The 13,276-nt window shown below is 53.3% G+C and overlaps 1 protein-coding gene across 2 annotated transcripts in view; it reads left to right on the forward strand.

Annotated features, from left to right (window-relative positions):
- PTPN5 (protein tyrosine phosphatase non-receptor type 5) overlaps window positions 1-13,276 on the forward strand; it is a 37,208-nt gene that overhangs the window by 12,241 nt on the left and 11,691 nt on the right. The window contains exons 3-6 of one of the 2 annotated variants that reach the window (XM_088017625.1): window positions 11,493-11,507; window positions 11,662-11,855; window positions 12,412-12,519; window positions 12,752-12,829. In XM_088017625.1, coding sequence (XP_087873751.1) covers window positions 11,493-11,507; window positions 11,662-11,855; window positions 12,412-12,519; window positions 12,752-12,829 — 395 coding nt within the window. The remainder of the gene's footprint in view (window positions 1-11,492; window positions 11,508-11,661; window positions 11,856-12,411; window positions 12,520-12,751; window positions 12,830-13,276) is intronic. The other variant, XM_028117733.2, reaches the window with a different exon arrangement.

Genomic DNA, 13,276 nt, shown 5'->3' on the forward strand with positions numbered 1-13,276 from the left:
ATTGTCTTTGTCTTGAGTCTTCAGAGTGGGAATTAAAGAAAAAACACCATTTGGATGTGTTAAGAACCCTAATTGGAGAGCATTCTGCAATGATACCATTGTATTGAGAAGTACCAACCCAGGTATCCACTGAACAGTGATGGTAGAGGTTAACTCTTCTCAGATGCTAGGGCAGATGTGGAAGGATGAACCCATCTAGCTGAGTCTTAGGATGCTGTGAGGAGGCAGACAGACATGGGTTCAAATCCCACCTCTGCCACTGATCAGTAGCATGACCTTGGGTAACTTATCTGACTGCTTTGAGTTCCACATTCTTCACTCTAAAATGAGGTGGTACCATGATAAGACTTTTGTAGAGATTTTGTGAGGATTAAATGAGTTGATGCATGCTCAGTGCTTCTTCCACAATGCTCTGTAAGTGCTAGCTAGTAATGAGGGTGAGGATTGTTCCAGGATATGGAGTGTGCATAGAAAACCCTTCAGATATTCCCAAGGGCCCGGGCATCAAGTTGCAGTCCAGTCCTTCAGCAGTGGAGTGGATGGTATAGCTCTCTGGGTCTTTCTTGACTGCCCGCCACAGGCCTGGCACCTCACAGAAGCAGCACAGACAGGCAAGAGTGTTGTCTACGTGCTGAGTCAGGCGGGGAAGGGAGCCAGGTTTGCAGGAGAGGACAGTCACCCATTTTCCTTCACCACTGTAGAAATGGTTCTGATATTCCAGGGAGTTACCTGGATGTGTGATATGACCAGAGAGTCTTCACAATGGGAAGAAAGGCTGTCTGCCTCCACACAGGTTGATGCTAAAGGTCTTTCAGACAAATGGACATCTGTGGTATCCCTAAGATATGCAGTGACAGATGCTGTCCCCTTTCACCTTGCCTGGCCCAGGGACCCTCCAAAAACATCTCATCTTGGGGCACCAGGGTGGCTCAGTCGGTTAAGCGTCCAACTCTTGATTTCAGCTCAGGTCATGATTTCGGGATCATGGGATCAAGCCCCACACTGAGCTCCCCGCTCAGCATGGTGTCTGCTTGATATTCTCTCTCCTCTGCCTCTGTCCCTTCCCGTCCCTGCTCTCACTTCCTCTCTCTCTCTGTCAAAATAAATAAATGAATAAATTTTTTAAAAAGAATATTTTAGCTGTTAAAAAAAATTTCATCTTTCCGTTTGAGCTCATTTCTTCCTTTCAAGTCCCAGCCACTTCTTTTGGTTAATCTGTTTGCTACCTAATAAACAGTCTTAAAACTCAGTGAGTTAAAACAACAACCTTGGATTTGCTCATGATTCAGAGGGTCCTGCAGGTCTCAGCTGGGTGATTCTTCTGTTCAGGTGGCTTCAACTGAGGTCACTCACTTAGCTGTATTCACCTGGTGCTGGGCTGGGATAGAAGGCCCAAGAAAGCTTTTCTTACATGTGTGGCCCCTCAGTGTGAATATCAGGAGCCGGGGGGGAGGGGAGGGCGGGGGGGGGGAGGGGAGGGCGGGGCGGGGATCATTAGGGCACCTTGGAGGCTGTCTGCCATGCTGCTGAAAAGTTGAACCCTTGAAATCCAAAGAGACATATTCTAAGGATACGTCTATATACAGAATGATTTATGAGGGAAAAAAAATCCACCCACAAAGAAAGAAAAAATACCAGAAAATATGTCAAAAGGAAACCAGTGTCTTTCTCAGCGTGGTAGGATTATGGATGACTTGAGTTTCCTTTATGCTTTTATGAGGGTTTTTTCCCCTCATATTTTCCAAAATCATTTAAAAAACGATCAGCCACCCCAAGATATTCATTAGTCCTTGCCACGCAAGAGTGGTAGTTGGGGGTAGTAGGGGCCTTGTGGGGTGAGTCACGTTCCTCCAGGTTGGGTGGTTCAGCCTGGCAGGCCCAGAATCTCAGGCTGACCCAACCCCCAGGATCTTAATGGGGGTTAGTTAACCCTGTGGGGGCATCTGTGGAGACAGTCACCAAGCCCTGGAATCCCCCCCCCCCCCAGAGAGAGCCAACACAATGACTCGAATGTCATGTTGGTGAAGTTGCTCAGAAACGCTGGGGTCTCTTTGGCAGTTGGCTCTGCTTCAGCCAAGTCCATGAGCCTTTCCCCCTACAGGGGGCGCCAATTCCCAAGCAGCCAGAGCCCGCCCTGGAGAGAGCCATGTCCCTCTCTCCAGCTCTCTCAGGTCGGGGACCCAGACCAGATAACAGGCCTTCCCTTGGCTGTTGTTCTTTTGCCATCTGGACTTGGCCCAACTGACAACTTGGTCATTTTGTGTCCTGTTTCCTTGGGGGAGGCAGGGTGATGATCCTTGTAGGTATTTGCATGGCCCCATTGTCCTCAGTGGTCTACGAGAGGCACTCTCTGGTTCTGTTCGCTTATTCTCTGCCGCTGCCGTAGTGCTCCTCCCCGTAGTTACTGTGTTCTGAGGTATTTAGTGTATGTGTTTTGTTTGTCTCCGTGTGCTCTTGCAGAAGGGGTGGTGAGGTTTTGTGTGCAGGTACTTTTAATCTCCCCACTTCTCCCACCCCTGCCACAGAGAGCATAGGCTTCCATGTCCCCTTAGGGGCTGTGTGAGAACTCCCTGGAGCAGAGCCACTGGTTTCCAGACTCCTGCTTCCCAGGCCAGTTGCAGCAGAGGATCCGGGAGAAGCTGGAACAGAGATAAGTAGGAGTAAGGTGGTGTGCGCGGAGGCTGAGGAGGTAAGCAGGGGCCAACACATGCTGGGCCTTTATTGTTGACCATGACAAGGAGTTTGGTCTTTATCCTAAGAACAAGGTGAGACCATTGAATTTGGTTAGAGCAGGGGCTCAGGTTTGTTTTTTAAAGATAGGTGCATCTTTGGCACCAGCAGGGCCCTCAGAGACCCCTGGTCACACCCTGAATTTACAGAAGGCCTCCGAGGCCCACAAGGCAGCGAGAGGTCCAGGGCCCCACAGCCCGGGAGAGGCAGAACGAGGACTTGCCACTGCAGTCTCTTGACACTTTACCAACATCGTGAGCCTCCCTGGTTGCAGAGGGCCAACCCAGGACTGTGGCCTCTGAAGGCGTGGGATCTGTGGGCGCTGCTGTCCTGGGGAGTCTTGGGTCGCTCCTGCTCCCTTCTACCACTGGACTTGCCTATACTTCTGAGGGCACTGACCAGGGCCCACCAAAGAACCCCAAGCCAGGACCCAGGCTTCTGCTGCCCTGGGGCCTTTGGCCTCAGCCCTTCGGATGCCCGCCGGCAGCCCCTGTGAAACTTCCCGTGCTGGCGTAATAAGCGAGAACTGAATGGAGGCGTTAAAGACACATGTGTCAATCCTGGTTCTGCCTCTCACCCTTTGAACCTCAGTTTCCTCATCTGTGAAATGGGCGGGTGGACCAAATGCTCTCTCAAGTCTGTCCTTTGCTCCTCATGCGTTTTTGTTGGTCAAAGTCTCAGGCACTTAGGACCTCTCATACCCCCTCGCCCCAGGGCCTCTCTGTCTGTTCTTTTAGTTCTCAGCGTGGGCAGCTGGGGGCGGGGCGCACCCTCAGAGTTTCATTGACCGTTTGCACCCTTGTACTTCTGGGCCTCCGCTCCGGAGAGTCACAAAGAACTAAGCCATTGTTTGCAGCAACAAAGCTGTTTGCAATTTCAGATGGAACCATTTTATTATATCCCATCCAAAGATTACTTGAGTTGTGTTTTGTTTTGAACGCTTGTTAGCGTTCTGGATTTAATGAACTGGCAGAGACGACACTGCTCCCCCCCACCACCACCCTGAGCCCGTGCCCACTCCATCCACCGACCCCGGTTGCCAGCCTACAGCCTCACAGCCTCTGCCCACATGGGGTGCTCACCTGGCAGATGAAAGGGAAGTCCTTACTGCTGCCTCTCCCTCACTCTCCCCTCCCCTCCCCTCTTCCTCCTCCTCCTCTGAATTGTGCTACTATTTACTGAGCATTCACCATGTGTTGGGCACCAGACTAAGCGCCTTGCATGTCTTACCTTATGGTATCCTCACAATCCAACAGACAAGTCTTACTGCATCTGTGGTCCAGAGGAGAGAGTAAGTCACTTACCCAAGGTCACAGAAGTAGTAAATGGCAAAGTCAGGCCTCAAACCGAGGTTTGTGTAACTCAGACTTTTGCCACAAGCCACTACAAAAAGCTACATCCCTGGAAACAGCCACTTTGGGGAATAGGAAGAGCTATTACAACACACAAGAGTTGGGTCCTGGAGATATTTCTTGTTACTTCAATCGGACCGCTGAGAGCGTTCACCCGGGGGTCCCATTCTTGCCCCCTGCCATGCCCCCTTCCCTAGCACAGCTTCTCAGCTGTCTGCAGACAGCCTCCAGCACCCCCGGCCCACCCCACCTCCACCTGGCCCTCTCCAGACTGAGTGTAGGACACCTGAGTTCCCAGACTTCTCATCTTCAGCCCAAGCCCGCTTTTCTCTGCCCACCCTGCCCTTAGCAGAGCCTCCCCACCCCGCCCTGCCCCCATGCCGGGGTGTGATAGTGCTGTGGGAGCACTGTCCCCTCTGTCCTAGAATGGACTAAAGCTCTTTCCCAAGCTGACTCCCCCTGATAGGCAGGAGGAAGAAACAATGGAGACCCAGCCAGGGGTGGGTAACACAGGGTCTGGTTAGGAAGACAGGTGCTGGAGCCCAGCTGCCCGGGTCTGAGGCCTGGCTCGGCCTTCCATGAGCCGTGGTGGCCCTGGGCAAGTCACTGAACCTCCTAAACTCCTATTTTCCTGTCGGTGAGAGAGGACTGTCCCCTTACCGACCTCCTGGGGTGGTGGTAAGGCCTGAATGAGTAGGTATTGGTAAAGCCGTCACGGGGATGCTTTGGCACTGTGCCTTGTAGGCTGGTAAAGAGAATTGGCTTGGAGGACACCGAGCTTGTGGAGCCACAACCTCATGCCCACAGGCTTGCACTCTGTGTCAGTCTGAGAACCAGGGTCCCTAGCTTGAAGCAAGTCACTGAGGAAAGTTCTGGAGAATTCTGAATCAGACAGAAGGGAGCATAGTAGAGCTGCCCCCCACCTCTTTTGTGGTACAGGTTGCTCGCCTTGCTTGAGGTGAGCTCCCAGAACATCATAGTTCATTTATCCCATGGGGCCTACGGTGCAGGTCCCCTCCTGCTGCATTGGCCTGTGTGCTGAATGTCAGGGTTGAGGGCTTCTTTCCAGTATTCAGATTTTCCTGAGCACCTACTACGTCTGATGCATTCATTCTCTCTCGACTCACGCTCTCTCCACTCTCTTCTCTCTGGCTCTCTCCACAAGGCAGCCTCAGGGCAGCTAGATGTTTTTACATGACTCCTGAAAGTTTCCAGAGCATGCATCCAGAGAGAAGCAGCAGAAGCTACACGGACTTTTCTAACCTAGTTTCAAGGGTCAGACATCATCTTCTGCCACATTCCCATCTTTAAGGCAATCATCCAGTTGGGGAGGTGGGGGAGGGGGGAAACGGGACATTCGTTCTACTACCCAGCGATGGGAGGAATGTGGAGGAATTCACAGATGCGTTTGAAAACCACTATAGGAATCTAGTTATACAGGGATTAAGCAGCCCACCTGAGTCATGTAGCTGATAAATTGTGAGCACCCATGTCCTAGTCCAGAATCTTCTTTGGCCAGAGTCGGTTTCCTGTTCCCAAGCCATCCTGCCTGGGGAGTGCAGCAGTGAGCAAGACTGGGGCCTTGCCCTCAGCCAGTTTACCATCCGAGAGTTCGGGCTCGAGGCCAGCCCGGTGCTTGCCACTGTGCTGCCTCACTCTGGGGGTGTACCGGCCTTCTTGCTTGCTGATCAGCAGGACTGATGAGGCGGAGGGCTTGTGGGGAGCCAGTGCCAACTTCTAGAACCCCACACCCACCATCAGTTTGCCTTTGGCCAGCAGGGCTAGATGTGTGTGTGTGTGTGTGTGTGTGTGTGTGTGCACGCCAGGGCTGTTCTCACGCCGAGGAGTCCTGCTGGTCAGCATTAGGATCGAGACACAAAACGTCCCCAGAGCACAGAACAGGTGCTTGATGAATGTTTGTCAAATGAAAACATTATCTTGGTGAATCTTCTCACCTCCCAGCGCATCCCCTCTGACTCCTGGTTTGCGTCCTACACACCTCCCAAAAGGTAGCGGAAAATGGAGGCCAGCACTCTGGCCTCTCCCGGGGAGGCCAGAGTCCTGGCCCATCGAGGCCAGGCTGTCTCTTTCCCCGGGCATGGCTGAGGAGTGTGTTAATTGTGGTGGCAGAAATGGCTGGTTAGGCCTCTCCTTCTGGACTCTTCTACCCCTTCTCCATTCCCTGGGGGCACCTACTTCCCCTGGTTCTACATTCAGGGCTTAGCCAAGCAAAATCTCAGAATAGGCTCGATTGGCCTGCCCTGCCTTGTCCCCTGGTGGGTTTCCGGAACTTTCTGTGGAATAGCAGAAAGATCATGGATAGTGGAGGCCCACAGACCTGGGATCAAATGCTAGTTCTGCTGCTTCCTGGCTCTGTGACCCTGAGGAAAGTGTGACCACTTTCCCCTCTCTGGTCCTGAGTTTGCCCCTCTGAAACTAGCAGACCAGACCAGATGCCCCTCAGGGCCTGTCAGGCTCTGACCGTCCCTGGTTCTAAAGGTCTGGTTGGGACTGAGTGTGATGTTCCGTGGGTTAGGGCCCCCGTGAGGATGCGGGCATGGCTGGGAGGTCACTCGTGGCCATGTTTGGGAAAGGAGGAAAAGCTGAATGGGATAGAAGCTCCTCCGTCATGTAAACAGGAACAGGCCGAGCCAGCCTTCTGCTCCAGTTCCGGTGGGCTGGCAGCCCGCGCACTCCGAGGATGAGTCACGGACAGGAGCCGCCAGGGTTCCGGAGCTCGGGCGGCGCCAGCCCCAGGGCACACAGTAGCTGCAGAGTTTAATGGTGGGATTCAGGCGCTAGGTGACAGGAGAGGGATCACAGTGCTTCCACATGCCCCAGGTAAAATCTGAAGGCTATTTGCTTGCAGGCCTTACCCAGGGTCCCTAGAGCTTTGGCCCAGGATACCGAGCGCCTGCCTTCCAGGGCTTCTTCTTGCCACGCCGTGTAGCCTTTGAGGAGCCATTAACCCCGGGGGTCGGGGGGGTCAGGCACAAATGCTGCACCACCCCCACCCCCACCCCCTGCAGCTGGGTAGTGTTCAGGATTCCCCCCAGACCCAGAGACTTCCTCCCTCCCTCCTTCCCAGGCTCTCACCACCTCCCTCCTTTGCTGCAGTGAGCCCTCCTGATAAGCAATATGGCAAAATGGAAAGATCACTCTTGTGTCCGGAAGCCTTGGGTTGGAATCCCAGGTCTTCGCTTACTTGGGCAAGCCATTTGGCCTCTCTAAGCCTCATTTGCGCGCCTGGAAAATCCCCTTCACCCTGCGCAAGACACAAGCCCAGGAGGAGCCCGGCGTTACATCGTTGTCAGCAAGCTGCCTCTGAGTCAGGGTTTCATGCGTGGCAAAGCAGCTTCCTCGCTGTGAACTATTGAAAAGCCAGCCTTTGACACAAGCAGCCGCCTCTCACCCACAAAACGACAAAACGGGGCTGATGATGCTGATGTCTACCTCACAGGGCTGCCGAGGGAAGCAAACGCAACTGCGTGTGCAGAAGCACTTTGGCAAGTGCGCAGACCCTGCCCGGGGAGGTGGTGGGACCATGCCCACAACAAGATAGCCCATGGCAGGGTGGGCAGGGCAAGGATGGGAGCTGACATCATCTCAAGGAGCTGGACCAGAAGCCGAAATGACAAATGGGGCCAGGATCACGGTGGTGCCTGCAGGTGGAGACTGTTTCATTCCCTGTTGTGTCCCCAGAGCCTGGCCCAGGGCTCGGCAAAGTGTACGGTTGGTGCTCAATCAGTGTGTGTTGGACTCGTGCCTGAATGAACAGAGAGGAAAAGAGAGACCACAGGGCACCTGGCAGTCCTGAGAGCCAGATGAATCCAACTGGTGGGTATTCACTGAGCGCCTGGGAGATGCTTACCTTTCAGAGCAGGGTTTACTGAGAAATTGTTCTGAGCAGAACGCAGACGTTTAATTCAGGAAGATATGTTTTCAAAAACACAGTATATGCTGCATGTCATTTCGGAGGGGATCCACAGACGTCAGGTTAAGCACCTGTGATCTCGGGGGTGGGGAGCAGAGGTGTGTGATAGAAAGCAGTGGAAGTAGGGGAGCTGGAGAACAGGCTTGGGAACAGACTCTCTTTTCGTCTCTGTTCATCCAGGCACGAGTCCAACACACACTGATTGAGCACCAACTGTATACTTTGCCGAGCCCTGGGCCAGGCTCTGGGGACACAGCAGTGAACAATGAAAAAAAAAATCACCTCTCATCTCCCCCTCCTCCAAAGAACTGTTAACATCTGGCTTCTGTTCTTCCCATTTACCATGTCCAGCATTTATTGAGCACTTACTGTATGCCAGGAGTTAGCCATGCCGCATGCTTCACAAGCAGTATCTCACATTAACTTCTCATCTTACGATGGGCATTTACCACCTTTTTATACGCACGTTTATACTTTCCTAATTTTTAAGGCCAAGGAAATTACACTCTTTTGTCACCTTGCCTTTCTCTATACCATCGAAATTTCCCTCCATGATGTTAAATATTCATTTACTGAGTCTTTTATAATAGCAGCATGATGTTTTATTGCAGGCAGGTTCCACGCTCCTCAGACTGGGGTGTGTGTACCCCTGAGGGCAAAGTCACAGGATAAATTGTAGCTCATTTTCCTGAAGGAGAAATTTGACTTGAAGCTTTGGGAGGGGAAAAAGCCCATTATTTTAATATCAAAACAAGTACAGATACCCATAGTATAGAACCGAGAGCACCCATGAATTAAAAAAAAAAAGCAGCAAGATCCAAAATCATGTGAGCTTGCTGTTATTCTCTGAAAGACCCACGTCCCCTCTTCTGTGAGGATGGCAGAAACATCTGAGAAGCACCAAGTTCTAGTTCAAGCCCCTCTTTTTACAGAGAAGGAAACTGAGACCCAGGGAGAAGGGGGGATTGCCCAAGGTCCACAGTGTGTGCATTGCAGAGCCAAGCCAGGTGACCTCTGGGCCCTGGACCCCTCCCACCCTTCCAAATTTGGCATCACCCTTTGACTGCATTTTCTGAGGGCGTGGGTGGAGACCTTGCCACTTGAGCAATCAAGCCTCTGTGTCTCAATCATGGAAACTTCTGGCTTCCTGCAGGATCCATCCTTGGCAGCATCTTTTTCTTTTTCACCTTGCTGGCCAGGATCTGAGCTGTGTGCTCATGTAGGTAATAGGGCCCTACATAGGCAAAAGTGGGTAACCTTAAAAAGTAACTCCCCGGGGTGCCTGGGTGGCTCAGTCATTAAGTGTCTGGCCTTCAGCTCAGGTCATGGTCCCAGGGTCCTGGGATCGAGCCCCACATCGGGCTACCTTCCAGGCGGGAAGCCTGCTTCTCCCTCTCTCACTCCCCGTGCTTGTGTTCCGTCTCTCGCTGTGTCTCTCTCTGTCAAAAAAAAAAAAAAAAGAAAAGAAAGAAAGAAAAAGTGACTCCCCCAGCACTTGGACTTTCCACTGAATGCAGTGGATTATGGGCATGTATCCACTGGTCTGTCTTCCCTATGAGGCTGGGAGCCTTCCGGAGGCAGGAATTATGTGCTAACATTATTGACGTTTATTGAGCACCTACTAGATGCCAGGTGCCATGTTGAGTGTTTCATTTATAGTATTTACAGTCTTCATCACAGCTTTTCAAGGAATGTATGATCATCCCCAGTTATCTGGTAAGAAAACTGAGTGACTGGTTAATACTGGCCTACCATCATGCACTCATTTGGTATAAATATTTATCACAGACTTACATGTCAGGACTTTGCTAGATGCTGTGGACAGTCATGATGAACAAAATGGACTCCACTCCTGCCTTCATGGAAATTACAGACAAGTGAGAGAGGTGATATTCAAGAAATAATTTTACAAACCACAGCCAGAGCCCATCTGTCTGCCTCGGTTTGAACCCACCTCGATGACTTCTTAGCTAACCGACCAGGGGAGAATCTTGTACCCTCCCTGTACCTCATCTTCCTCTTCTATAAAATGACGATAATTGTCGTACTGACTTCATAGGAGTACTGTGCAGAGGGAAGACATTCACATGTATAAAGTGCTCAGAGCAGGGCCTCCCACATTCCAGATGTATTGTTGCTGCTGTTGGTATGGAGAAGCAGGTGGTGCTAGGCAAATGTGACGGGAGGACCGACTTCAGGTGACATCTGATGTGAGTTCTATAAGGTGAAGAGGAGTTAACTTGGCGGGGGGGGGGGGGGTTGGGCAGGGGAGCAGGAGGTTGGAGGGTTCCAGGCAGAGGGAATAGCAGGTGGAAAGCACGGCGGGGCGGGGAGGGGCGTGCAGAGCAAGTAGGTGAGCTTACCTGAGGAACTGCGAGGAGTATGGCTGGATCACATTACGTGGGGAGCCATACCAGGTCAGCATCTAGGAGGAAGAACCTGGGATACACATAGAGCTGTCACCAGGACCTGGGCCCATTGCACCGCACTGGTGATCCAGGCCGTGGAAGATGCTCAGTAAATGTTTGTCCAGTGGGCAAGCAAGCTCGTGGACAAAACACTGTTGGCCTCACGTAGTCTTGGCTCTGGGTGTTCTGTTGTCACCCAACTAGGAGAGGAGTCCATTGTCCCATTTACACAGTGCTGTGGGGACAGTCCCATCCCACTGTCAAGCTGTTAACACATCCATTTTGCTAGCTCCTCTCTTCTTGGCAGTAGGGTCAACCATACGGGTTCTGATGGGGGACGTCCAACACCGGGCACTCACCAAAGTGGATGCTGATAGAATCCCTACGGCCAGGGCCTCAGATCTAAGCCAGTGGTGTTCACACATTTTTACTCGTGGAACCCTGTGTTGACATAATCTGAGGAGGAACTCAGGGTATGGAACAGGGACAAGCAGAGGTTTCACACCTAGGACTCAGAGCTCTTGGTAACACCCCATGCGCCTGAGAAAGCACCAGGGCTCCAGGAAGCAGTATGGAAACCAAGGGTCGAGCTGAACTTCTGTTTCCCAGGTGTGGAAACTGAAGCCCAGAGAGGGGGTGACTCTCACACAACTAGGGACAGACCCAGAACTAGATCGAGACATTAGATACCGATTCTACTACACCAAGATTTCCCTCCACACCACCCTCACTGCCCCCACAGTGTGGCGCCTTGAGGCGGGGAAGGGGCACATGGCTGGGATCTTGTCCAGGGTCCAACCTCTGGCCCCAGTGAAGGCACAGACTACAAGAGACAAAAATCTGGAAGGCAGGCGTGGGAGGGCTGTTCAGGGTCACGGCCTGGTTATGCCGTGTCTTCCCCCCCCCCGCCTTAATTGAGTTTGAGGTGGTTGTTTTTTGTTTCCTTAAGAAATGGAAAAGAATGAAACTGCGTAAACACAGCGATGTTAACTCCCTGAAAAACCTCCTGCCATTTTAACTCTGTTACTGGAGAAATAAAAGAGAAATAATTTGTCCACCCACACTTAGCTCTTTCTGACGAAGGTAGGTGAATATTGCTTTGCTAATCGAGGGTGACGGCTGGAAGTGGAGCCGCGCTGACTGATCCCAGACTGAGAAGCCACAGCTACCCCAGAAGGAGCGGCCCGTCGCGGCTCGCCGGGGCCCAAGTCACCAGGCGTGTGTCCGCCTTCCACAGGTCCCCCCCAGCCGGTAGTGATGGAGGCGCTGGACCAGGCCGAAGGGCTCGTGGACGCGCCGAGAGAGATGCCACCGCCCCCACCACCTCCACCGCCCTCAGAGCCTGCTCAGAAGCCGCCACCTCGCGGCGCCGGGAGCCACTCCCTCACTGTCAGGAGCAGCCTGTGCCTGTTGGCTGCCTCCCAGTTCCTGGTAAGGCGATCTCAGGCCTCACAAGGGTCTGCAGAGAGGGCAGGTGGAGGGACAGCCCGCCATGCCCTCCCCAAGGTGGCCACCCGGGGATCGTGGGGGATGAGGGGCCTTCTTGGTGCCCCTCGGTGCCTCGAAGCTCTCGGGCCGGTGTGCAGAGGAGGCTGGAGTTCTCAGCTACAGAGCTAAGACCCTCACAGCCTGGCCTTCCCTAACGCAAGAAGCAGGAACTTAGGCCTCCCCAGCAGCCAGGCCTGCAGGGGCCTCTCTGAGGACTTCGCATCTATGGAGATATCTCGGGGGAAACTTTTCTTTTTATGTATGTACCTGGTGGGGTCGGGGAGGTCCCCCCTGGGAAGGGTTTCGTCTTGGATCCCTCCAGTCAGCTTTTCTGCAGGGAGGGTCCTGAGGCCTTCGTGCACACAGTACCTGGGCTCTTCCCTCAGCTGTGCAGTCTGGACCTTGGGGGGCTAGGTTGAGGCTGCAGGTGAGCTCTGCAGGGGGAACGGGAGCAAGGAGCCCAGGCTCCAAACTCAGTCCGCTCCCCCGGCTGCCCCAGCTTGCCTGCGGGGTGCTCTGGCTCAGCGGTTATGGGCCCGTCTGGTCACAGAATGCCACAGACCTCATCTCCTCCTTGCTCACACTTCTGGAACAGCTGGGACCCATGGTGAGTAAGCTCCAGGGAGGAGGGAGCGACTGGGGGCCTCCAGTGTCACCAACCCCTGGATGGGGCTTCTCTGAGTTCAGAAGATACTTCCACACCCTTGAAACCCTTCTCCCTGCTCCCCACCCACTCCTGCTTGGCGGCTTTCAAAGCCTCAGTTTTGTCACCGTAGGAATGGATCAGAACTGTGTCTCCACCCGCCCCCCTGCCGACTTGTTTGTCTCATGTTCCCCAGGCCTGGCTGGGTGTTGGGACCTGGGAAGTCCCCAGTCTGCTGCTGGTTACTCTGTCTGTGATCCTCATTACCACCCTGGTAAGGTGCCTCCTGACCTGACCGCAGTGCTCCCCAACTCTGACCCTGAGGCCCAGGCCCCACCAGCTCCCATTTTATCTCCAAGCTAGATGTTTCAGGTAGGGGCAAGGACAGGGTGTCTGTCTCCTTCCACCAGTGTGCCCAACCCGGGATGAGGGGCACCTTCTTCTTGAAAATGGGTTTGCAGTGTTCTAGGCTGAGGGAAGGACTAAGGCCCGAGAAGACTAGGGTAGGAGCCCCACACCCCACCAAGAAGACCCTCAGCCCACAAGAAACTGAGGGTTGACAGGGGAGGGGGCTGGGGGTAAGGTGGGGGCTGGAACCTCCCATCTAGGTGAAGGGTAGTGCCATGCAGACCGCTCCCAGGAGGGCAGGGCTGTTTTAGGCTCATTGAGGGTAGGGGGCTCAATCTCATGGATACCCCATCACTCAGGGGCTAGCCAACAT

This window comes from Eumetopias jubatus, unplaced genomic scaffold (assembly GCF_037043125.1).
Source record: "Eumetopias jubatus isolate StellerSeaLion01/CBP00866 unplaced genomic scaffold, mEumJub1_p1.0 scaffold_13, whole genome shotgun sequence".
Taxonomy (NCBI): Eukaryota; Metazoa; Chordata; class Mammalia; order Carnivora; family Otariidae; genus Eumetopias; species Eumetopias jubatus.